The sequence below is a fragment of the Calypte anna genome, unplaced genomic scaffold, assembly GCF_003957555.1.
Source record: "Calypte anna isolate BGI_N300 unplaced genomic scaffold, bCalAnn1_v1.p scaffold_86_arrow_ctg1, whole genome shotgun sequence".
NCBI lineage: Eukaryota > Metazoa > Chordata > Aves > Apodiformes > Trochilidae > Calypte > Calypte anna.
Genome location: NW_022045534.1, coordinates 508757 through 534413, shown reverse-complemented (window position 1 = coordinate 534413; position 25657 = coordinate 508757). Strand labels below are relative to the sequence as shown.

The 25657-nt window shown below is 47.1% G+C and overlaps 1 protein-coding gene across 3 annotated transcripts in view; it reads left to right on the top strand.

The window, feature by feature from the left end:
• Positions 1-6969: 6969 nt before the first annotated feature.
• The window catches only part of DTNB (dystrobrevin beta), a 159270-nt gene continuing 140582 nt past the window's right edge, over positions 6970-25657 (top strand). For all 3 annotated transcript variants that reach the window (XM_030468840.1, XM_030468842.1, XM_030468841.1), the window contains exons 1-3: positions 6970-7060; positions 7684-7760; positions 23948-24015. In XM_030468840.1, the coding sequence (XP_030324700.1) occupies positions 23949-24015 (67 nt within the window). In that variant the 5' untranslated portion in view covers positions 6970-7060; positions 7684-7760; position 23948. The remainder of the gene's footprint in view (positions 7061-7683; positions 7761-23947; positions 24016-25657) is intronic.

Here is a 25657-nt window from a genome sequence, read left to right as displayed (position 1 = left end):
TTAAATTGGAATAGAGGGTATGTACAGAAAAATCAAGTTGACACCATTTTAAAATGTATTTTTACACAAATAATATAGAAAAATCATATTTTACATAAGAATTTTAAGTATTTGAAATATGTATATATATACTGTATGTACTTCATATATTCTTTATTTTACATTTTCAATGTATTAAAAAGTATTTGAGATGGTTGGATTTGAGCATGTAATAATGTTTAACACAAAGAAAAAAGAAAAAAAAAAGGAAAATAGGAAAAGAGGGAGAGAGGAGGCTGTGAGCAACTAGAGAGGAGCAGAGGAGCCAGAAGTTCAGAAGCAAATGACTTTTGGAAAAGTTTGGGCAGTTTCAGGTGCAGCATACAGAGTATTTATCAGTTCTGTGTCCTGTCTGTGTTTCTGTCAATGCTTGTTCGTTTTGCCTCGTAACCACCCAAAAATAATCCATGGTGAGAAGAGAAGAAGTTGAGGTGGATCTTTTACAGAAGCAATGCTGCCTTTGAAGCCAAAGAGACCTCCTGCTCCAGAAGGTACTCACCCAAAAGAGAAGCAGAAGCTGCTCAGTTCTGTGCCACGGGATGCTGATAAATAGCTGGGTGTCCTGCCCAAGCATCTGGGGGAATGAAACAACACACCAAAAATCCAGGGATTTCCAGGAAACTCTGGCAGAGCAACTTACTGTTGGGTTGGTTTTTTTTTACATTGTCGGAATTTTGGTGAAAATCTCACTGTAGAGGATGAGACATCTTTGCAGCTGTGAGAACTGGGGGGGATTCTCATCAGAAATGGGATCCTAGAGGTGCAAAGAGAGCAGGTCAGGCAGCAGAGGGGTGCAGAGCAGGAGGGCACCTCGGTTTCCCTGCTGGTCCTGCTGCAGAGAACTCTTTATTAAACAACAAACACTCCCTGTTCTGTCAGGTCAGTACCTGTTTCTGAGAGCCCAGGAGCTCTGCAGCCCCTGGAGTTGCTGGCCCCAGCTCAGAAAGCAGAGAAAATAGAAATCTCTGCTGAGAGAAAGGAGGGCCTGGCTCCACAGCCCAGGGCAGGGCTGCTCCTCAGCCTCCTTCCTGGTGCCATTTTGGCTCAGAGGACTCAGATTCAGTCACATTTTCCACTCACTGCAGGGATCCTGCCTCTAAACTGGGGGTGTTTGCAGCAGTTTTCTGTTGCTGGGATTGATAGGGAAGGAAACTGAAGGTGGGAAGGGAAGCAGCATCAACAAGTTGAGTTATTAAAGTACAAATCCAACCCCTGGGCAGGCAGGTGACAGGGATTTTTATACTGCTACAACTATTGGGAAGCAAACTAAAAACCCCACCAGATGATGTGGCAGCCAACATTTTGCCAGAGCTTGGTGTCCACACACGAGTGGGGTTTCCACTCAGGAGAGCTGCACTGTGGAAAGTCCTGTGGAGGTGTGGGGGCTGTGTCTGTACCTGCACACAGCTCCATCTCGGGCTCCTGGTGACATTTCACCTTGCAGAGTCACCACAGCCCTGGGAAGGAATTTGCTCTTCATTTGTTTCCGTGTTTCAGGTATGGGTTAGACAAGACACAGAACAAGCAATGTGTTTTGTTTGAGCTGCTGCACTTTGGGAAAACAAAACAAAAACATTCCTTATTCCCCTGGTACTGCTGCATCTCCCCACTCCTCCCTCTCCCAGTTTGCAATGTAAACTCAAGTGCTGTCTCCTGTACCTCCCAGTTAAGTCTCAGCTGATGCATTATGAATTTTTTTTTTTAATCAGAAAGCCAGGTTAAGGTGTGGAGGTTCCTCCCAGCCCAGTTCCAGGGACAGCACCACATCCTGTGAACACAGCTGCAGCTGACAGGTCAGGCTTTCCCTTCAGCCTCAGGGACAGAGGTTTCAGTCGTAGCTTTTTTGGGCTTGTTTTCATCTGGTGTCTGGAGGTGTAACCAAGGATGCCCACAAAGAGGTTGCTGGATTTGATCTAAACCCACAACCCCACCAGTCTGTTTGCAAAGTGAAACTGAAATGAGAAGTGTGGCAAGGTTTGTATGGAAAATAAGGGGTTTTTTTTAAAAAAAAAGGAAAAAACCCACAAGATTGGGAAGGTGACTTGGAGGCATTTAAAACCAGCAGGGACCATTCCCAGACCCAGCAGGGACCTGCCTGGCCCATGGCACCACAGTGAAGCACCTTGGGTTTGTCAACAAGTTTCTCCTTGTGCTGTCTTAAGATTCCACCTGAGCTTCTCACCAGCATGGAGGGACCTGAGGAGTGCTCAGAGGAACAGCCTGGCTCTAACCTGGGACTGGAAGGGCTGGGTGCCCTCAGGAGATAGCACCTGGACAAGCAAAAAGTCTGCCCCGTGGCTTCTGTCTTACTGTGGGTTCTGTTCCTCCTGCCTCTCACTTATTTTTTTTTTTTGTCATGTAAAACTACCTGCTTCATAATGAATGTAAGATACAGTAGTTCTTCAGCACATGGGCAAATGTGTATTTTATCTTCATGTCTCATTTTATGGTAAATAAAAAGCATATGATTTTATGGTCTGTGGTACTGCTGGGTGCTGATTTTCCAGAGGTTACCTTTTATCCTGCAAGGGACCCAGAGGAATGACAGGGAACTACAGGGAACTACATCTTTCTGGGTGGATGAGCTGTGGACAGCTGTACGTTTTTTTCCAACACATTTCAAGGGGAAAACTTCAGTTTAATCCTAATCCTTGAAATGCACTCAGCAGATTTTATCCCATGAATCCCTTCCCACTGCAGGAGCACCTTCTCTTCCATCCCTCAGAGAATGGGTTTGGTTGGAAAAGTCCTTTGAGATCATCCAGTCCAGCCTCAGAGTTTGTCCCTGGGCACTGCTGGGAAGAGCCTGGCTGCCCCTTCTTCATTCCCACCCTGCAGGTGTTCCTGGAGCTCCCCCAGACTTTGATAGAGTCATGGAACCATTTTGGTTGGAAAGGATGCAGAATAGGTCCATTGAGTCTTTGAGATGAAGGAGTTCAACCCTTCCCCAGCACCCCCACCCCCTGTCCCTCATCCCCACATCCCCAGGGCTTGCTCTGAAACCCCTCCAGGCATGATGGGGACTCCAGCCCTGCCCTGGGCAGCCTGGGCCAGGCCCTGACAACCCTTTCCAGGCAGAAATTCTTCCCCAGCTCCAACCCAAACCTCCCCTGGCACAACTTGAGGCCAGGAGATAAAGACCAGGATTCACTGTCCTTAAATCAGAATGACTCCCTGCATGACAGTCTATTGGAAAAGCAGGAATTATGGGCCAGGGAAAAATAAAAAAGTTAACCCTGGAAACAGAAATATTATTCTCTCTGTGATGCAGAACAAGTTACTAGAAAGGCAGAGTTACAAAGCCGTGCTAACACCTCCCTGCTACTGCTCCTGGCTGGTTGTAACTGGTGAGTATTTACCTCCTCAGACTCCCTCCTTTCCCGTGCCTGTTCTCCTCCAGCTCCCCAGACACCTCCTCAGCTGTGGGGAGTTCTGTGCCCTGGGAAGGAGCCATCCCTGGGGTGTCCTGTTCACCTGGGACATGTCCCCTCTGTGTGCACAGAACCTGCTTCACTTCGACAGGCAGCAGTGGGCTTGTTTTGTTCTCTGCCCAACAGCAATGATAATAATAATAATAATAATAATAATAATAATAATAATAGCAATATATTTTTAAAAACAAACTTGCAAGTGAAAGAAAAGCTGCAGAATCCATTTCTAAGTATAGATGGGGAGCACTCACGGTTCTGGCAAGGTAATTATCTTGTCATGCTGAAGAGGAACAAAAGAGGAGGTTTTTTGGTTGTTTTTTTCCTCCCTCCTGAGCTCAGCTCCTGCTTTCTCTCAGTTCCCATGCTGGCTGCTCACTGGGAACCCCTGTGAGGTGGAAGAGCAGCTGTGAGATGCAGGTAACTGCACAACAAACGCTGGAGACTGAGCCAGCTCCTGCAGATCCATACACTCAGGGGCTGTAAGGACCTTCTCTGGTATTCAGCTGCTCATGTGCAAAATTCTACATTCAGGATTCAAGGTAAACGGAAATAAAAAAGGAAGGACAGTAAAACATTCCTATTTCTCCATCAGGACGTGCTCAACTTCACCTCTTCAGTTACAGCTGAACTCTGTTCTCTTCACAACCACGTAGAGCATAACTTCATGTCAAAGCAGAGGTAAGGTGCACAAAGCCCAGCTGGAGGCCAGGCACCAGTGGGGTTCCCCCAGGGCTTGGTAATACTTATTTACTAATTATTTTGTATTTGTATTTACTATTACTCCAGCCACTGAACATCTCCACTGATGATCCAGGCCATGGGCAGTACAGGAGCTCAGAGTCTGCATGGGAAGCAGCCCTGGGAGGAGTGGCTGATCCTGACAGGACTGTGCTGCCCTTTGGAGGGGCCTGGACAGGCTGGGAAATGGGCACTGGAGAGTTTCATCAGGTTCAAAGATCACAAATCAGGAGGAACAACCCCATGGTGGGGTGGACAACTGGCTGGAAAACACCTTGGCAGAAAAGGACCTGAGGTCGTGGTGTGGGAACAAGGCCTGGAATTAACCAGGGGAAAGGCAGGAAGATTATCAAGGCATTGTCAGAGGAGAGGTGAGCACTGGACACCAGAGGAACATTTCCCCCCCTGAGGACAGTCAGACATTGGAATGGTCTCCCAGGGAAAGGGATTCTCCCAGTTTGGAAAGTTTGAAGTCACATTTCATATGAACAATAATATCAGAAGGGTTGGAGCAGGTGAGGTCCCTTCCCACTCTCACAGATCCTGTGATTCTCTCCTGTGCTGCACAAGCTGCAGAAACCCTTGGGCTGGAGCTTCTGCAGCCACACTCAGATCCATTGGCTGCTTCCCTGCTTCAGCCATGACACAGCACCATGAAATTCCAGTGCTTACCCATCCCTACCCCCTTCTGCTGCTCCATTGACTTACCAGGGATGCAGGGAGCAGACACAACCCCTGCACCACCTCTGCCAGGCCTGTTCCCACTGCTGCCAGCGGGGCTGACCCCAGCATTCAGGAGGAAGAAGAAGAAAAGCAGAGCAAACCCATGTCCTGTCATTTGCATGGCTACAGCTCAGAATAAACACTAACTCAGCACTACCTAGAATGTCTAAGCAGCCTTTTCTCTCGTTTTCCTGTTCCCTTCTGACACAGCCCCTCTCTCACACACACACAGAATCTTCACAGCCACTCCACACGCAGCCCGAGACCCCCTGGGCTCCAGGGCAGGGTCCTGCAGGCTGCTTGGGGATGGGGGCTGAACGGGACAGGTCCCATCCTGAACCTCACCCCTGCTCCTGTGGGACACTGCAGCCCCAGCTCAGCACCCCCAGGGCAGGCTGAGCAGCTCCAGTTCAATGCTCTGTGGGGCTTCACTGCACATATAGACACACACAGATATATATATATATACATAACGTGTAATAGACTCATAGCATTGCTTTGGGTGGAAAAGACCTTGAAGGTGATGGAGTCCAACCCTTCCCCAGCACCCCCACCCCATGTCCCTCATCCCCACATCCCCAGGGCTTGCTCTGAAACCCCTCCAGGCATGATGGGGACTCCAGCCCTGCCCTGGGCAGCCTGGGCCAGGCCCTGACAACCCTTTCCAGGCAGAAATTCTTCCCCAGCTCCAACCTAAACCTCCCCTGGCACAACTTGAGGTGTGCCAAAAGTTCCTCTTGTCCCATCCCTTCTTCCTTGGGAGCAGAGCCCGACCCCCCCTGGCTCCAACCTCCTCTCAGGGGCTTGCAGAGAGCCACAAGGTCTCCCCTCAGCCTCCTCTGCTCCAGGATCAGCACCCACAGCTCCCTCAGATGCTCCTCACAACTTCTCCAGCCCCTTCCCCAGCTCCATTCCCTTCTCTGCACACTCTCCAGCCCCTCCATGTCCCTCTGCTCCCCAGGGGCTCACACCTGACCCCACACCGCAGTTCACTTCCATGGGTGATCCCCGCACGGTGGGATCACGATCCACCCGCTCCCTGCTCACACGCACCCCAGGACCCCGCACACCCCTCAGTCCCCGCTGTCCCCTCACTCCCCGCTGCCCCCTCACTCCCCGCACACCCCTCACTCCCCTCAGTCCCCTCACTCCCCGCACACCCCTCAGTCCCTTCAGTCCCCTCACTCCCCGCTGCCCCCTCACTCCCCTCACTCCCCTCACTCCCCTCAGTCCCCTCACTCCCCGCTCTCCCCTCACTCCCCTCACTCCCCGCTCCCCCCTCACTCCCCTCACTCCCCTCACTCCCCTCACTCCCCGCACACCCCTCACTCCCCGCACACCCCTCACTCCCCTCACTCCCCGCTCCCCCCTCACTCCCCTCACTCCCCGCTCCCCCCTCACTCCCCTCACTCCCCTCACTCCCCTCACTCCCCTCACTCCCCGCACACCCCTCACTCCCCGCACACCCCTCACTCCCCTCACTCCCCGCTCCCCCCTCACTCCCCTCACTCCCCTCACTCCCCTCACTCCCCGCACACCCCTCAGTCCCCTCACTCCCCGCACACCCCTCACTCCCCTCACTCCCCTCACTCCCCGCTCCCCTCAGGCCAGGGGGCTCCGGCCCCTCCCCTCGGGGGCCGCACTGCGCATGCGCCCTCAGGCATCGCGCGCTGATGGCGGGAGGCGGGGGGAGAGAGGAGGGCCCGGGAGCGCGCGCCGGCAGCGGAAGGTCCTCGGCCTCCGATTGGCTGCGGCGCGCCGGGGCGAGCGCGCGGGGCGAAGCGCCCGGCCTCGTGATTGGCGGCCCGGGCGGCCGTCGCAGGCTGAGGGGCGGGGCAGGGGTGGGGGGCGGGGTCCTGTTGAGAGGCGCGGGGTTCTGATTGGCTGGAGGAAGGGGGGAAAGGGGTGGGGTGAGGCGGGCGCGGGCTGAGATTGGCGAGAGTGCGCGCGCCCCCTGCGGAGGCGTGCGGGGATTGGCTGAGCGCCGCGAGGCGGCCGGGGACCGTTGGAGCGGAGCGGAGCGGCTGAGGCGCTGGGGCCGCCCGGGGCTGAGGAACCGGAGCCCCCCCGCACCCAGCGTCCCCACCTCGGGCAGCCCCGGGACCCCGCGCCGCCGGCTCCCAGCAGAGGTGCGTGCTCGGCGGGACGGAGGCAGGCGCTAACGGGGCCGAGGAGGGCCCGGTGAGGGCTCCGCTACCGCCCGCGGGGCTCGGGGAGGAGCGGGAGGGTGTCCCCGCTGCCCCGCTCCCGGGCAGGCTGTGAGCACCGGCCGGGGCGAACGCACCCTTCTTGCTTTACACGGGGTTTGCGGCCGCGGGGCCCCCGGGAGCTGCGGTTGAGGGGATTTGCGGGGCTGCCCGGGCCTGGCGCGGGGGAAGGGCCGAGCGGAGCGGAGAGCAGCGCTGCCGCCTCCTAAAGCAGCCCTGGGAAGGTACCGGAGCCTGGCGGGGGGAGCTGCCCCGCGCTCCCTCGGCGCTGCCGGGTCTGTGGAACCCGTGGGTTGGCGGCGGGAAGGTTCCTGGCACCCGAGGGGGTTTGGCTGTGGCTTCTTGTTTCATCTCTTAGCAGGAAAGTGCTCGCGTAGACGCGGAGTCTGCGGGCTGCGTTTCTTTGTAATTAGCAGGAGACACAATCAGGGCAGAAGCAGTATGATCCTGTCTGCTAAACAGGGGGAGCTGTTATTTTTCTCGGGAAAACCACAGCTTTATTGGGAAAAAGTAGTCCCTGCTTTTCTTTTCCCCCTTCTTTTCAGACGGTGTTTAAATGTTTGAAGAAGGAAGTGAGCCCAGAGAAGTGGAAGCTGACCAGAGAAACTTCAGTGTCATTCAGGTAATGAGATCTGCAGTGGAGGGACTGAACTCTCAAACTTGTGTTATGTAACTGGTTCCAGTTGCCTGTTTGTCACGTTCCCATAACTGATACTGAAATTATTCATTTATGACAAGCTTCTGGGGATTCTGCATTTCACATGAGGTATTGGACATGTAAAAGTATCCCTGTGTGAGATGTATTAAAAAAACAAACAAACAAACCAGCACACAATTACATTCTTGTGCAACAGATCCCTTAGCTGGGAAGGGTGAAGCCAATGGGTACTGAGGGGCTGGAGAGTGTCCAGAGAAGGGAATGGAGCTGAGGAAGGGGCTGGAGAAGCTGGAGAAGGGTGTGGAGAAGTTGTGAGGAGCATCTGAGGGAGCTGTGGGTGCTGATCCTGGAGCAGAGGAGGCTGAGGGGAGACCTTGTGGCTCTCTGCAAGCCCCTGAGAGGAGGTTGGAGCCAGGGGGGGTCGGGCTCTGCTCCCAAGGAAGAAGGGATGGGACAAGAGGAACTTTTGGCACACCTCAAGTTGTGCCAGGGGAGGTTTAGGTTGGAGCTGGGGAAGAATTTCTGCCTGGAAAGGGTTGTCAGGGCCTGGCCCAGGCTGCCCAGGGCAGGGCTGGAGTCCCCATCATGCCTGGAGGGGTTTCAGAGCAAGCCCTGGGGATGTGGGGATGAGGGACATGGGGTGGGGGTGCTGGGGAAGGGTTGGACTCCTTCATCTTCCTGGTCTTTTCCATCCACAGCAGTTGTGTGTTTGTGTGATACTCTTGAGAGCTGGGAGACCCTTAGGGGTGTGATGCTCTCTTGTTTCTCAGCTCGGAAGTGCATGTCTGATAGGATCTGAGTGCTCCACGTTAGAATTTGATCAGTAGTTGTGCATGAGTGGCCTTTGGAAATGCTTTGTACTTTCAGTTTTCTTTCTCTGCTTGCTAAAACTGACTGTGTAGCCTGATGTTCTGCCTGCCATGGCTGCCCAGTCACAAAAGATTCCACGTGCCTGAAACAGTGGTTCAAAAAAATCAGAACTATCAGTTCCTGGTTTTAGCAGTCAGGAAATGCTGCACTGAGGAATCAGTTTTTTCCCCCCTTCTATTTCTCTGGTGTATGGACATGATCTGTACTAAATGGTGTCATGTACAGGAGGTTACCCAGAAGCATTGGTTTCAGATAGTTGCTTTTTGCATTTCCTCTTCTTCAAAGGATATTTTGGAGCAATGGAGGATTTAGATAAAAGAGCAAAAGTGCTTCTGACCTCGGGGCTTCCTTTTTAGGGAGGCTGGAAAGGGAGAGCCAGTGTAGGGCAGGCTGAGCAGTGATTCCTCCCATTTTGCAGAGCCTGGCCATGCCCTGTGCTGCAGCCTGCTCCAGTTCTTTCCCTGCTTGGTCAGTCCATGTGCTTTCATCTGTCCAGGATGCTACTCCAGAGCTTGCTAAGCTCATCACTTCAACTGCATTTAATCCTGTCTGTGTTTCTGCTCGTGTCATTGTCACACACAGGATTCTTGGCTCCCCCTTGTCACTGCTGGATGATTTGTCCCCAATCTGCTGCTGAGCTCTTGCTCAGTGTGGGGAAGGGAGCTCCCCACTCCTGTTTGGGATGCTGGTTCTTGTTGCCTCCTTGTTACACATCTCACATTGGAGAGGACACAGCCACAGAGCTCCCTGTAAGCACCTTGTGACACCTCTGTCCCTGAAAGGTTTGGCTGTGATGGACACAGAAGCCAGGACAGCATTTGCACTGCTGATCAGTTCTGTCTCAGTCTCAGTTCTGTTGCAGCAGGCTGCTGCTTCTCTCAGCCTGGAGGTTACTGGGAACCACTGATTCCTTTAGATCTTGTCTACAATACATTCAGACTTCTGGTTTAGCCCAAAACTTGGGTGTTTCAATAATAACAATGCACATTTTCAGAATTAAAGGACAGGATAGAAAACTTCAGAAGCAGCTGTAATGCAAGAGGAAGGGCTTTTGGACTATCATAAAGGCATCATTCTTCCATCAGTTTGATTACCTTGCAGGGTGGCATTCAGCTTACAGTCTGCAGCCTGTGGTGGCTGTGGTGTGATGTGCAAGCTGACAGGCTTGGGAGAGGCAGAAAATCAGGTCTTGAAGTGTAAACCATCAGCTTGGGGATGAGTTGGTACCAACTGAGCAGAGCCCCCAGACCCAGCAGCACAGACTCAGTGCTTCAGAGGGGTGACTTCTGTGCTGGTGTCTCAGGAGCTTGTTCAGAACCTAAAGGATGTAGGGAGACAGAGTGCTCTGCAGCTCATTTCCTACAGCTTCTGTTCAAAGGAAAGGGAAATCATTCTCTAAGCTTGTCCACAGTGCTGGAGTCACTGCCTGCATCACCTGAGAGACACAGGGATGGTTTCCCAGCTGGTTTTTTACTTGGTTTCAGGGTTCTGTTATCTGCTGATAAGGATTTTAATTAATATGTTTGTATTAGGTTAACTTTTATTATTTTTCTCCTGTTGAGTACCAGAGAGTAGAAACATTATTGTAGTCTGTGTTTGGTTTAGTATTTAAACAGGTTTCTCCTGGGGCTAAACTTAAACAGTTTCATGAATCTCTTCCAGTCCTCTGGGTTTTCAAGGGCTAATGGAAGGCATTAAAGTTTTAACTTCTCAGCTGTGCTTAAATACATGTTTATAAAAATGCTTAACACTAACGAAAGTTTTTATCAGCCTAAATCTAGAAGGACTGGTAGGAGACCTCATCATATATCTGCTGTGGAATCTTATTTGGCCAGTTGGAACTCTTTGGAAATTAATGGAATGAGGACAGCAGGTACCAACTCATATCTGTGTTTTTAAAAGATTGGATGTATAAAGTGTATACTGTAGTTACAAAACAATTACTGTAAGTAGTTAATGACTGGCTACAACTCTGAGGTATTTTTCAGTCTTTGTCAGTCCTGCTGCTTGCAAGTGCAGTTTTTTACATCATTGAAGAGGTGGAGGAATAAAAAAGCAAACAATGAGGGAGCCTTGTCCCTACTTTAAATTTCTTTAAAAACACAGAAAGTGACAAAGCTAAGAATCATAGAATCATAGAATGGGCTGGGTTGGAAGGGACCTCAGAGATCACCAAGTCCAACCCTTGATCCACTCCCCCCGTGGTTCCCAGCCCATGGCACTCAGTGCCACATCCAGGCTCTTTGGAAAGATCTCCAGACACGGAGAATCCACTACTTCCCTGGGCAGCCCATTCCAATGCCTGATCACCCTCTCCAGAAAGAAATTCTTTCTCATCTCCAACCTAAACCTCCCCTGGCACAACTTGAGACCCTGCCCTCTTGTCTTGCTGAGAGTTGCCTGGGAAAAGAGCCCAACCCCCCCCTGGCTCCAACCTCCTTTCAGGGAGTTGGAGAGAGTGATGAGGTCTCCCCTGAGCCTCCTCTTCTCCAGCCTCAACACCCCCAGCTCCCTCAGCCCTTCCTCACAGCAATTCTGCTGGATCCCTTCACAGCCTCCTTGCTCTTCTCTGGACCTGCTCCAGCACCTCAATCTCCTTCCTGAGCTGAGGGGCCCGGAACTGGACACAGGACTCAAGCTGTGGCCTCCCCAGAGCTGAGCACAGGGGCAGAATCCCTTCCCTGGACCTGCTGGCCACGCTGTTCCTGAGCCAGCCCAGGATGCCATTGGCCTTCTTGGCCACCTGGGCACACTGCTGGCTCATGGTCACCTTCCTGTCAATCCAGAAGGGCTAAAAAGGGCTAAAAAACTAAGCTAAAAAGCTCTTAGTTTTACGGAAGACAATGGCAAGGAAGATCAGATAAAGTTATACAATTGGCTTCTTTTTTGTTTTTCCTTTCTTAAAGAAAGATCTTGGTCTGTGTCCACAGCTGGTCAGATCCTTGGAGTCTGACTCCCAGAGGAGAGGAAGGCTCCTGACCCAGTGGGTCACAGAGCTGTGGGAGCAGCGACAGGGCAGGTACAGCTCAGGGCTAAAGACTCAGAAAGGGGCTTTTTGAACAGAGTCTGCAACAAGAAGTGAGGCAGGGGAGGGATGAAGTTTGCAGGTGCACTGTGATGTAGTCTGGTACTACTTGTAGCTGGGCTTTGTAACAGGAGAGACTGAGGAGTTCCTGGTGTTGTGCAGGCAGCAGTGTGCTCCCTCACCTTGCTGTGTGGTGCAGAGCTGGCAGCAGACTGAAGCATGTGTGCTGTGGGGCACACACACTCAGTGCCTCTCACCCTGCTGACATAGTGGATCCAACTCAACACTGCAGTTTTTTCACTACTTTTCAAGATGAACCAATCTGCAAAGTCCTGAGAGGCTCAGCCAGGGTTACACCAAGGAGCAACCTAGGTGTGTGTGGGCATGGCTGAGGAACATCCCAGGCAGGGGTGCTCTGGGGATGGGCAGGAGGCCATGTGGAAAGCACAACAGTATTCTCTCAGTTGGTTTATATTACTTTTTTTTTTTTCCTTGCAGTGCCTATGGAATCTTTTAATGATTGTGTGTTACTCTTCTTATTTATATTTTAATAGAATTATCACATCAAAGGAAATGCTGAGGCAGCAGGGAGGCACTGGTTGTTTTGACAACTAGTTTTAGGTATAGATACAATTTGAAGGAGGTATTGTATTTTTCTGGCAGCTCAGGCAAAACTGAGGTTGTTGTGCAGCTGGGACTGTGTATATATGCTGACTTTCACATTGACTCTGGCAAATGGCAGATACACTTTTAAATTTAGGTTAAGGTAAATCCCTTATTCTACCATTTTATACCCTTTTAATAATGTCTGACTCTTAAGAAAAAAAAGATACTTTAGTAGACTTATGAAGTTGGTGAGTATGATTTTATATTTTAAGTTAAAAGAGGAGATAAATGATCACTGTGTAAGCTTTTTTCCCCCTAGTTCAGTTGTGATAGTGGAGTTGATGTTTCCTGGTGCTTGCCACTCCTGTGACTGGAGTTTCCCATCCCTGCAGGGATGCCAGAGGAGCAGGTTGGGTGGACTTCTTCTGGTGGGCTGCAACTTTCAATCTAAGCTGATTTTAAAAATGTTAAACTGACCTGGAGTGAGGTGGGAAGGAAAGGACTTGGGTGAATATAGTACTGATTGGTGCAGATGGTGGGAGGTGATGGAGAGCTAGAGGTTACTGAAAATGATTTTATCTCCTGAGGAGGAAGGATTGGGGGTGGAGCAGAGTTTGTGCTCCTGAGATGAGGGTCAGTTTGTGTTCTGTCAGTGCTCATGTGTGTCTCTTACCCTCCTGGTACTGCATTCCTCATTCTGGTCATGCTCCATCTGTTAATCTTGGCTGATAGAGAAAAAGGGCAAAAATGTACCTCAGAGCTTTCCCTAACAGATATTTCATTTTGGTGAAGAGGCAATTTTAGAATTTTAGAATTCCCTCTTGTGCTCCAGTAAGCAGCTGTGGGAACCTGCAGATTAAAATGGCAGGAAAGGGTTTTGTGGGATTCCCACTGGGAAAGCCAGGCAGCACAGATTGCACAGAAATCCCCTCCAGTGCTATAAAGAAGATGAGCCTTCCCTTCCTGGGAGGGAGAGGTAAGCTATTAATTAGGATATTTTCAACTTCTTACTGCTTGAAAACCATGGTGTAATATTTCATTTATCTTACTGAATATTAACCCTGCTTTATTTCAGGGAAACAATTTTAACCACTCAATCTGCTCTTGTTTGCAGGCTCATGGTAGATCTGCTGTATAGACATTACTTTTAACTTCAGCCTCCAAATCGACAGGGCAGGTTGTAAAAAACAAAACCATTTTCTCAGACTTTGGGGCAGTTGAGAATAAACAGCATTTGTGGTGGCTCTTCACTTAATTCAAGAAAAGCCTTTTTGTTCCCAGACACTGTGTCCTGGCTCCCATGGATCCTCTCTAGCTTTGACTATGCAATATGTGTTTATAGCTTCCAGTTTTCCTGTTCCCCACACTGAACAATTTCCTGCTCACTAAAAATGAATCTATATTGCTATATTTACCTAAAATAATACCTTGTAGTGGTTTTTTTAAGCTTTCTTTGGTTTTGTGATTTGACTTTCACAAGCAGGAGGCTTCTAACATGTAGTGCCTGCTGTCAGTCTCATCAACCAGTCTGGAGCCCTGCACCTGGCCTGTGAGTTCTTCAGGGCAGGGATTTCTGTCTGTTCTGGGCACTGAACAAACAGTTCCATATGTGAAGTGAAATCCTGTGGTGTTACAGGAATTCAGATCATTTGAACTCTACCCACATTTGAGTTTTTTGGGTTTGGGTTTTTTTTCCTGTTTTGTCTTGAGGTAATCTGGAGCTTTTGAAATAGTGTTAAAGGTTTTGAAGGTTTTGAAAGAAACTTATGATCCAATATTGCTACTTGTTCCATCTCTGTTTAGCTTGTCTCTAGTAAAATCTGTCAAGTTCCTGCTGGGTGGGAAGGTCAGGTTGCTGGGCTCATACTGGGGGGCACAGAGCTGAGCTGTGGCTCTCGTCCCAGCAGTGGGGACTGGCTGAGGAGTTGCTGCCTCCCATCTCCTGTACAAACAAACCAGGGGGCATTTCATGCCTTGAGGAAATCTTACACTTTTAACAGTAGTGTCAAGGAATGGAGTAGGGAAGAGTTTACTTATTAGTACTTATTAGATTGCACATTCATTTTCAAGAAAGTTTACTGTGTAACATGTGCATGGGTTAGCAAAGTCATCTCTAAAAGTAGCTTGTGATCCACTGCTGTGCTTTTAGGGGTTTTTTGTATACTGACTTGTATAGAATTTCTCTGGAAAGTTGTAATCTACTCTCTTGGTCTTTGCCCAATGATTTTTTTTTCACTTCTGCCCTTCTTCCAGACTGATGTCAGCTTTGCATTGTAAAGATCTCACACAAGCATCTTAGTCTAATTCCTGTCAGAAAGTTTTATCTTAAAGATCTGTAAGACTTCAGGAAACTGTGCTGCCAAAGGTGTGTGTTATTTCTCCAAGATGCTCTGATATTGCTCTTGCTGTAGATACAGAAGTGGCATTTTAAAGTCTTTAATACTTCTGTGCACAGCTGCTTATGCTTCAGTTACCTCCATACATTGATGGGAACAGAGGTATAAATTTAGACAAGGAGAGTTACCAGAAATGGTTAAAATACACTTTAAATGAAGATATTGCCAGTCTACTTGCATAAGTATAAAAAGTTCATCTTTTGTGTTCCTGAGTTTTGGTCTAGTTGCATTCAATGTGTCCCCTCTGAAACAACTTCTGGATCACTTTTCTTTTCCTAGTCAGAGACACAGGGGAAAGAAGGAATTCTTTTAATCAATTATATACATTAATGTTTGACTGCTGATAAAAGGGAGCCCAGAGTATGAACCCAGAGGGGAGGGAGAACAAAGAAATGAGTAAGAGAGCAGCAGATATTTTGCCTGTGCCAGTGGGAGATGAAATGACATCAAGTTTTTGGGGTTTTTTGGTTCAAATTCTTAGTACAGCAAAATTAAAAAATACTTCATCTTTTTACTGAAATCTGTCTAAGATGAATAAATGCAAGGTTTTATGTCATAAATTGATTTTGTACTTTAAAATTACCAGGACCTTTATGAAGATTTCACATCAAATGGTGGTCAGAAGTTTAGAAGCCTCAGACATGTGCTAAACCCCATCTGACAGCAATAACTTTTTCTGCAGGTACAGATATGCCCTGAGGTTTATTCAGTGTCTTCATCTCAGTGACAGGGTCATTCACAAATGGCATGAAAGCTTTTCTGTGAACCACCTCTGAAGATTCCTTCCTTCTCATCAGAAAATGGGCAGGAAGCTGCTGAGTGTTTTTCATTGTGCATTAAAGATCAGCAAATGCCCCAAACTGGTATTCTGAATTTTATTTTAAATTTCAAGTTATTTCTGAACATAAATAGAGATATGAATAATTTTACCTGCACCCAGCAGCTGTGGTGTTATCAGTGATATCAGATGCATAAATACAACATCAAGAAGCTGAACAAACACAAATTTAATTAATTCTTAGTTAAACTAAGAATTATACACAGCATTTCTGTGTTCTACTATTAGAACTGCAGTGCCTGGAAATGGTTATCAGATCAGATCTGAGTTTCCTTTGGTCTACACTTGAAAGGTAGAAATACAAAAGAAACCAAAATGGACCTAGAGTATCCCAAAGTAATTAACTGGGTTAATTAGTGACTGAATTAGAGTGGTGAGGAAGCACCTGCAGCTGCAGCTGTGGAACCCAAAGGACAAAGTTGGAGTTCAGAGTGTCTGACATGGCAGGAAATGAAGAAAATGGCAGGGAAGGAAAAGAAGACCCCTGAGAAGCTGCCTACAGTTAGTGTGAGAGCATGCAGGCTGCTGAGATTTGTTACCAAGTCTCCCTTGCTTCAATTTGAAGAGGAAAAGGGTTTTTTAGGCCGTTACCTACAGCTGATGAGCTCCAAGAAGAGCGAAACCTTTTAAGATGGGTCCTGTAGTATTGGCCTGAGTGTGAGGGGCTCCTCTGCTGCTGCAGGTCCAGAGTCCTCAGGGACTGAGCCTGTTAGAGCAAGGCAAGGGGAAGAGAGTCATTAGGTTCTACTTCTTAATTTGTATTTTAAAATGTGTGAAGAAGTGAATAGAGTGTTAAGAGGAAAAGGGGAAAAAATGAGAAATAAGGAAATCAGAAAAATGTTTCTGGTGCTACTTGAAGATGTTTTAGATGGCAACTAGAATTCTCCACACTGATGGGTAAGGAATGTATAAATCAGCTCTTATATTAACTGTCAGAGGTTACTGATGAAGCAATCAAACTCTTGTAGGTACTGAAAAAGGGAGAGGGTGAATGGATAAATACAAATTCTGAACTTGTTTGGAGGCTTGCACCACGGACTGCTCGTTCTGTAAGATACACAGTACTGGTGCTTTAAGGCAAACATTACTTTTCAACAAGTGCATACAAGTAACTGTTAGTGCTTAAAGATTTTAAAAATAACATTTAGTTATAACTGACCTGTTTCTTTAGTGAATATATAAATATTCTGTATACTATAAATACCTGAGGGGTGAATGTCAAGAGGATGAGGCCAAGTCTTATTTCTGTGGTGCCCAGGAACAGGACAAGCAATAATGGGTTGGAGCTGGAACATGGGAAGTTCCAGCTCAAGCTGAGGAGAAACTTGTGGAGTGTGAGGGTGAGGGAGCCCTGGCCCAGGCTGCCCAGAGAGGTTCTGGAGTCTCCTTCTCTGGAGCCTTTCCAACCCCCCTGGATGTGTTCTGTGTGTCCTGCCCTGGGGGATCCTGCTGGGGCAGGGGGTTGGACTGGAGCAGCTCCAGAGCTCCCTTCCAACCCTTCACATTATATGATTCTGTGAATATTTTACTGCAGTGCAGGTAATTCCTTGCTGATTTCCAGCAATACAAATTTAAATAATAAGCATCTTGAAGTCAAACATCCCACAGGACCTGAGGTTAGTCTTCCCATTACAGAAGCAAAATACCCTTTATATCTGTGTATGTAGATGTGCAGATAAGTACATACAGTTATGTGTAAAATATCAATAAAATATTGGTAATTTTCAACAGCCTCAGCCTCTAATCTGGATGGTTAGGGAGTGAGTGGAGCAGAGGCACTGTGAGCTGAAACTGGGGCAGGCTGTGGCTTCCTTTGGGTTGTGCAGTCAGAGGCAATGTGCAGAGGGCTTGGTGCAGCTCTGCCTCCTGCCCTGAAACCTTCAGCAGAGGCAGCACCATCCTGACCTCCCTGCAGCCCAAGTGTTGTGCTGTCACTGGGGGAAATGTTGGGTTTCACTTGAGCAGAGCCCTCCTGTCTGCTCCTGCCAGTTTTCTGTTCCTCTGCCTGGGGTGCTGGGAGTCAAGGTAGCCCAAGCCCTCAGGACAAGAACCTCTGGAATGAAGTTGGAGTTCCAGCTCTGTGCTTATCAGAATCCTTGAAGCTTGGGGAGACATCCAGCCCCAGGAGAGTGGCTCTGCTTTGCACACCCAGCTGCAGCTGGGTTTTACAGCCTCTGAGAAAAAATACAGCAGGTTGAACCTCCTCTTAGTGCTTCTGCTAAAGTGAGGCAAGAGCTGCCGTGATGTGAGCATCTTCTTTGGGTTGCTGAATCAGGTTTCTGGGAGAGAACTACCCTTGGAAATCATGCAGGCCAGCCCTGTGGAGTGACTGTCAGTGCACCCTGGCTGGAAGCATGGTGAGTTCTCTGATGGTGCTGCCCTTGCTAGAGCAGCAAAACACAACATTGCTCCTGAAGCACCTCTGGGGAGGCTGCAGGTTTTTCCCCTGTGCTAGAGGTTGGTACAGATGGTTTGTGTCCAGGCATAGATCTTTATGCACTGGAAGTTTCAGCCTGTGGCTGAATTGAGTGTTACTAAAGCTACAGAAATTAAATTCCAGTGTTATTCTTCAATGATAACTGCACCAGCACTACATGGTTTGAAAATCTGCTGGTCTGCTGTTCTGTAGACTTCTGATTTTTCTTTTGATTCAGTTGTGACTGTAGTGTCTGCTTGGAGCGTAATAACTTCTGTGGTTTTTTAGCTACAAGAGAGAAAATAGGTTTGGTTTATGTTGCACAATGTAGAATTCTAATTTGGAAAATACTGCAGGGGAGGAAGGAAGGGGAAGAAAACCAGACTGACACATTATCTTTCTGTTAGAATGCCTCAGTGGAGGGCAGAGGTAAGAAAAACACATTCTACTCAGAAAGCAAAGTTGCATTTTGAGGCAGAAGAGAAATTGAGCTAAAGAATCTGAGCTCAGTTCCTTGCAGTCTCATTGTCCCCAGGTTAACAAATTATCACAAAGGGGAAGTGACCAGAGGGTGCACAGTGAGTTGGCTGCTCAAGGAAATGATCTCAAATGAAATCTAATTCTTGAGAGGTTTGGAAGGAGTCAGTTGGCAATTGAATTGCATCTCCTCTTGCATTGCTCAGTGCAGAGGCAGGTAAAGTCATGCAGATAAGGGGATGAGAAAGGGGAGAGCTTAGCCAGGCCTAGGTTTGTGGGGCTCTGAGCTTCCCTCAGGAATAGGATCCCCGTGCTTCAGTTTCCTTCTATAAAAGATTCAGACCAATGCTCAGTAAAAAAAGAAAAAACAAAGAGAAAAAGAAAGCTTGAAAAATATTCATAGTGTTCTGTTAAGAACAGTTTCAAAAGAACAGTGTTACTGCTGCTGTACAAAGCAGTGGTGTGCCCACATTTTGCATACTCTGTTCTGAAAGCAGATGATGGCACAAGAAAAGGGATGGTAGGAGATGATAAAGATCAGTCTGTGAATCACTCTGTACCAGTGATTTCTGGGCAGGAGACAGTCTCCAGATTCTTCAGCTTAGAAAGAGATAATGTCTGGGGGTTATTCATGGCTTGTCCAGTGCAGAAATGGCTGGAAACTGGAGGAAGTGTAAAATGGAACGAGCCAGTAATGAATCTGAAAGAAGGAGGAGGATGATGAGGAGCCAAGGTCTGACACAGTATGGTCATTCTTATATTTCTGTTGAGAACAAATAAACAAAAAATGGTTCCCTGCAAATTTCTGAGTGCAGAATGGAATTTTACAGGTTTCTCCATCTCACAGAAGAACCACAGAGAAGACAAGACTTGGTACCACAAATTTAATCCTGACCTTAAAAGCAAAATCCAGCCTGCTCAGCATAATTAAAGCATAACATCTCTGAACATAATTAGAAATGTTTTTAGAGTTTTCTGTGAAAATCAGAGGGTTTTGATGTCTAGGTTGTTACAAGTAGCAAGAAGCATTGTCTGGCTCTGGGAGTGCTTGGCTTTCAGGAATTATCACTGCTGGCAAGTGAGGCTTTTTTCTCTGCAAGGACTTTTTGGGGAATCTTGCTTTTCTGTGTAGTTATTCTGAGGTTCAGTGGCAATTTAGAGTGGGGGAAGGTAGAAAGCAGATTCTTTATTTAACCATTACTAATCCCAAGTCTTGGTATCTTCATGTGTAGGCTCTTTGGTGAACTTTGCTTTTGAGGCTCTCCAAGGGTAGATGTCAGGAAGTGCAGGGGTAGGAGTAAGAAAACGATTGTATGTTCTAGGTTTAGCAAGTCTTGGGCTGGATGGAGGTTGGAAATGTTGTGGCATGGCCAAACCCACAGAGAGCTGTCTGGAATGTTGGTATTTGTGTATGCAGCTTAAGCCTGTGCTTACAGGAACAATGAAGTTTGGTTTTAACGTTTCCCTTTAGCCTTGACCAGCCCCCTTCACGTACCTGCAGTAGGACACAGTGTTTACTGTTGGTTTTTATGAAAGTCTGTTTAATGTTTTTATATTAAAACTCCTAATTTCATCCTCTGAATCCCTATTGGTTCCTGCCTGGATTCTTCCTCTGCTTGTAGCCCTTTCACCTCAGGTAACGTGTCACTACACGTTCTGAAGCATGCAGGAAAATGAGATGCCTTTCATTATTATTCTCCATAGGTAGAGGAAAACTTGAATTCACAGTTCCTTTCTTGTGGAACAGTTTGGGATTTCTCCCTGCAGTCTGTAGCAGTTCTGATCCTTGCCTCTCATCTTCCAGTTTGCCCAAGTGAAATAACATTTCGTGTTGCTGCTCGTGGTCATTCCCATGCAAAGCTGGGATCCCTGTTCCTCCTCCTTCAGCCTGGTGTGGTTTTCCATGTTGCACATTCACTGCTTCAGTTCACCCCTCTTGGTTTGGCCCTTCCTTGGCTGCTCAGCTTCCCTGCTATGTGTGGTTTGGTTTGGAGCCAGAGGAGCACAATGTGCTCTGAGGAGAGGGAAGGGCAAAGCAAGCTGAGATCCTTCAGTGTGGAAGGGAGAGGATCTAGAAAATCATGGGCAGCACAGAGAGGGTAGGGAGTGGTTGATTGCTCTGATATCTCCACAGAACTTGGAGGCTTTTGGATCTGACAGGAGGAGGGAGGTGCAGAAAGTCCAGAGAGGGGATCTGTTGGGCTGAGGGTTTCATGCTCAGGAATTCCTGCTGCAGTGTTATGAACATCAGAAGTTGAGGGGCTGTGGAGGGAAACACAGGAAGGCTCATGGGGGGCAAAAGCTGCTGCTGGTTACTGCTCAGGAAGTCTGGAACTGGAGGCAGCTTTTGGGAGGTTTTACTGTAAGCCTGCCCCATCTTTTGTTCTTCCTTGCACATCTTTTTGGGGGCTCCTTCTGGGGACATGATGCTGCACTGACGAGCTGGATTTGGCCCATCAGTGTTGCTGTTCTCTTAGTAGAACTCTGCAATAAAATAATTCAGCTTTAAGGAAGCATGAGCAAGCATGGTTCTTGTTCTGAATCCCTCTTTACCATTTTATCTGAGTTCTTTTAATGACTCAAGCCCAGCAAACATGATCTGAGTTACTGCTGTGGAGATCTTCAGGTCCTAAGCTGATGTTTTGTGACTGTATAAGAACAAAGCATCCATCTTAAGAAATTTTGCTTGCCTTTTCAACCCATTAATGTTTCTTTGCACTTTTCTTGATTGTTTTGCCACAAATGTTAAAAACCCCAACAAACTAAAACCAACCAAATAAAAGTAAAAGCAAAAAAACAAAACAACAACAACAAAAAAATCCCGAAACCTAACCCAAACACCCCCACCCCTTGCAAGTAAACAAAACCAACCAAACCCAAAAAGGGCAGATGAAACTGCAGTTTACCTTTCTTAATTTCTGCTGTTGAACTCTGTTATAGCTGCAGTTATTCCAGATTTGGTTTGTTCCTGTTTTGAGCATGGGAAGAGCTTCCATCTTCCTTCTTCCCAGCTCCATCAGTCAGGGATCCTTTGTATCTGCCTGCTCAGGCTGTGGAATGGGGTTGCTGATTATTCTAATGGATCCTGTATAACTGATGTAACTTCCACAGGTTTTGGAAGTATCTGCCAGTTGGTCCCTTCTCTCTCTCCACTCCTCTTGTCTTCAGAATGTGTATTTCCCCCCCAGGAACACCTTTTCCTGGAAGGTTTCCCCTCTCAGGGAACAGCAGGAAAGAACCAGCAGGGAGAGCTCATGAATCTAAATACAATTTTGATTGTCTTGGTGAAGAGGTAGAGGATTGTTGAGCTGTTTACCCAGTGACCACTCTCTTGCTCCCTTTGAGCAGAGCAGAAGATCAGAGGAGTTCCTCAGACAGCATTCCTTAGGACATGATTTTCCTGAGACCACAGCTGGAAAATCTGCAGCTAATTTCTGAGCTGTGGGTTAATCAGGCTTTGTTGCTGGGTCCCTGCAGCACTTCTCAGCCATGGAGAGACCAATTTATTTATTCAGATCTCATTTCAAGGACATTCCTGAACAGATAATTCACTCATTTGCTTTCCAAAGAGCATGAAGGGTAATGCCTGCTCCCTTCACAATGTAGAAGTGTGTATCTTGGTCACTCATCCTGTTTAGCTGTGAATTCTCTGATGGTGTTCTATGACCACAGCTTGAATGACCTCTTAAAAACCCCCAAATCCTGACACCTGCAGAGCAATGCAGTGTCTGTGGGGGAAGAGATGGCTGTCATGGTGATATCATGACTTCAAATGGATGTTACCAACCAGCAGCAAAATTAATTGCAGCCCTTACTGTCCAGAATTAGTCTGTCCTGGGGCCAGAAGAGCTAACATTATCCTGGTTAGTTGTTTGGTGTTGCAGCATATTCAAGAAGCATTGTCCCTGATGTCCTGATAAAATAGTCTCTACTAACAGCAGTTTAACAGATCAAATAACACATCTATTCCTTGGAGTCCATCTGTTGTGGCATTTACAGAGGCACTAGCACTTGAAATTAATTACTGGTGCAGGAACTGTCACTCTTCAGGATGGCAGGGATGGTTTGTGTGCTGAGGAGATGAGAGAAGAGCAGATCCAGAAGCTCTGGAGCTTAGGGCAGTGTGTGAGCATCTCTGGAACAAAATCCTAGAATCACACCAGTTTTCCAGAGCCTGGCTCTTTGAACAGCTGCTGCAGTCTGCACTGAAGTTCACCTCAGGAAAATGCATCATGAAAAACCTTGGTTGAGAAGACAAGACACTCCTTTTGCATATATTCATTTAACCTCATGAAATTAATTTATTTTAGGAAGCCAAAAAGAAAAACCAATGAGAAACTCTTATGTATCTGCCAAAAATGCCACTGGGGTTTTGTCCTTTTAAAAACTAGAAGTACAGAAGCACGTTGGTTCCCAGTCTGGTTTTCTCAAGTAGCAATAACTAAGGAAATAGAATAGATCTGCAGCTTGCTTTTCATCACCATACAGGTGTTTTCCCTTTATGAACAAGTCAGGAAAGAGGCCTTGGTGGCTTTCAAGGTGAATATTTGTTGTGAGATCTTCAGAGAATATTTAGTGGGCAATGGCCTGGGGGAAGCTGAGTTTTGTGTTCTGAGGCTGAGACGTGGTTTGCTTTTCCTTGGTGACATTTCAGCCTGGCAGAGTCTGTCCTGCCCTGCTGCAGGAGGCTGAGCTGACTCCTGGAGTTAGATCTGGGGGTGACTGTAGAGTAATTGTCTGGTATTTTCACTCTTGTTAAAAGACATTTAAAAAGCTTATTTAATGAGTTGGTGAATCTGGTAACAAAAGCATAATAATGTAGTAATTTTAAGTGAAATTTTACACTGATACTGCATTAAGTTGCTTTTTTTTTTTTCTTTATTTTTTTTCCACTGGAGTTGACTGAAATTTAGCCTCTGTCTTCTAAGAGTGCCCAGTGAAGCCATCAGAGGCACTAAATTATTCCCTTACCTTGGGTTATCAGTTCCACTGTGTTGCTGTCACTTCTTTAATCTGCTTTGTTAGAAAAAGAGGCGTGGGTGACCAAACTCTGTTATTTTTCATCCCATTTTAATTATATTTTAGGTCTTTACTTCCCTGACAAATCTGATTTGACCTCGGGCAGCTGGTTTCAATTCACATGCATTCTTACAAGTTTTGTTTAAAGACTCCCCTCCCTCCCCCAAACCAACATCCCTACAAACACCCTTGGCAGGGAAGAGGAGTGTTACTATTATCTGTATTGCTGATGTGTTTTCAGCTCTGAGTTTTGAACACTCTAGATTAGCAGCTAAAACATTCAAATTAATGTTTTCTGTACTGTGTGCCCCTGCAAAGGTATTAACAAGTCTGAAGTGTGTCTCTGCTGTGGGATGCAATTGTTATGGAGGTGTCTGTCTTTCTGCTGGTCTTTTCTTGTACCAAATGCAACCAGACTGTTTCAGCTGAGGGGTAAAATAATGCATAACTTGCTCCTGTAACAGAAATTCTAGCACAAACACTGTTTGCCATTTTTGTCTTCAGAATGATTGAGGAGAGTGGGAAGAGGAGGAGGACAATGGCAGAGAAGAGACAGCTGTTCATGGAAATGAGTAAGTAACAAATTTGAAGACATAATGTCATTTATTCTTTACTGAGAGCATCACTGTGGTATGTTCACCAGATCATTTACATCTTGTTTCCACAAGACCATTGTCTCATTTAGTGAAAAGCATCCTGGGTGCTGTTGAGGAGGAGAATGGAAGAGGTGGGTCACAGCTGCCTGCAAGGTCATTCACTTCTAGGTTGTGTGAAGCTCCTTTTTTAAGGAACATTCATGTTTCTCATAAATGGCAATATCCAGAGTCTGTGGAAAACTATTGAAATAAGTGACAGCAGACATCACCTTTAAAAAATTAAAAACCATGTCAGCAGAGTGCTCCAGTGACTCGAAGAGAAGCAGTTTGGGGGTTGCTTTTTGGGCAGCACCATTCTCTGAAAGAGGAGTTTTTAGTAGAAATTAATGCCTGTCCGGAGATGACATAATTTAAAGGAATGAGACATAGCCTTTTAAAGGATATGTGCAGTTTCAAGTAAAAGATTGGATGTTTCCATGTTGGTGTTTTGCTTCCCTGTGGGAACACGGGGCTGGATGATGTTCTGTAATCCCAGTCACAGCTCTGCCTTCCAGCACTGCTGTCTTCATGGAGTCTTCTTGCTGTGTTAAAAGTGTTTTATAATCTCAAGAGCTGTTTCATTCCTGGGTAATTTATATTTTCTGCTTCTCACCTGAGATCTGTCTTGGATGCTTTTTCTCCATGCCCTCCTGGTTTCCTTTGTGTTTGAGTTTATAGTTGTGTCCCATTTTAGCTTGTTCAATGTATGGCACAAACTAACACCTGTAGTCTCCCTGCTCTACACCTCATCTGTTCTTCTCTGCCTCTGTCCAGTTTTACTTGATCAAAGGTGACTGAATTGTGTGGGATATCCTGGATGAAATCTCATTGCCACCTTGTAAAATGACAGTGGAACTTCAGCACCAGGAATTCTTTTCTGGTGCATCAGAGTATTACATTTGTCTCATCACTTTAAAGTGCTGTAGTTGGCTTGGGATCATTTACCACAGACATCACCTGGCTGGTTTTTAGCCTTGGCTAACTTGTTAGAAATGATCAGCACTGCTCTGGTTATCTCCACACAGGGAGGCTCCTTCTGCCACTGTGGTTCTGGCTGCCCATGACCAGTGGGAGTGGTGGGGGGCAGGAATTCCAAACTGCTGCCCTTTAGCAGTATGGAAAATCTGAGGAATTCAAGCTTCACCTCTCCTGTGGTGGAATATTTCACTATAAAAGTGACAGTACAAATGTTTTCCTTTCTAGGTGAGCCTCCTGCACAGAGCAGATGTGCCAGGTGGCACACTGAGGTTTTCAGTCCACATACAGATCTGCTGAAGGGTTCAGATGATTGCTCTGGAGACAGGAATGGACCCTGACATTCACCCACATGGACATGGTGCCCAGGGTGGTTGTGTGTTGGGTTTCTGGTAGTTATGAAGCTGTTGAAAGGGAAGAATTCCATGCAAGCTATTCCAAGTTCTCTGAACTGAGGATGGGGTTAATCTCATGGAAGGGCTTGGAGAAGATGGAGCCAGACTTTTCAGCCCAGTGGCAGGATACAAGGCAGTGGCCACAAACTGAAACATGGCAAATTCTGTCTGAATGGGGGAAAAACATGTTCACCATGAGGGTGGTGGAG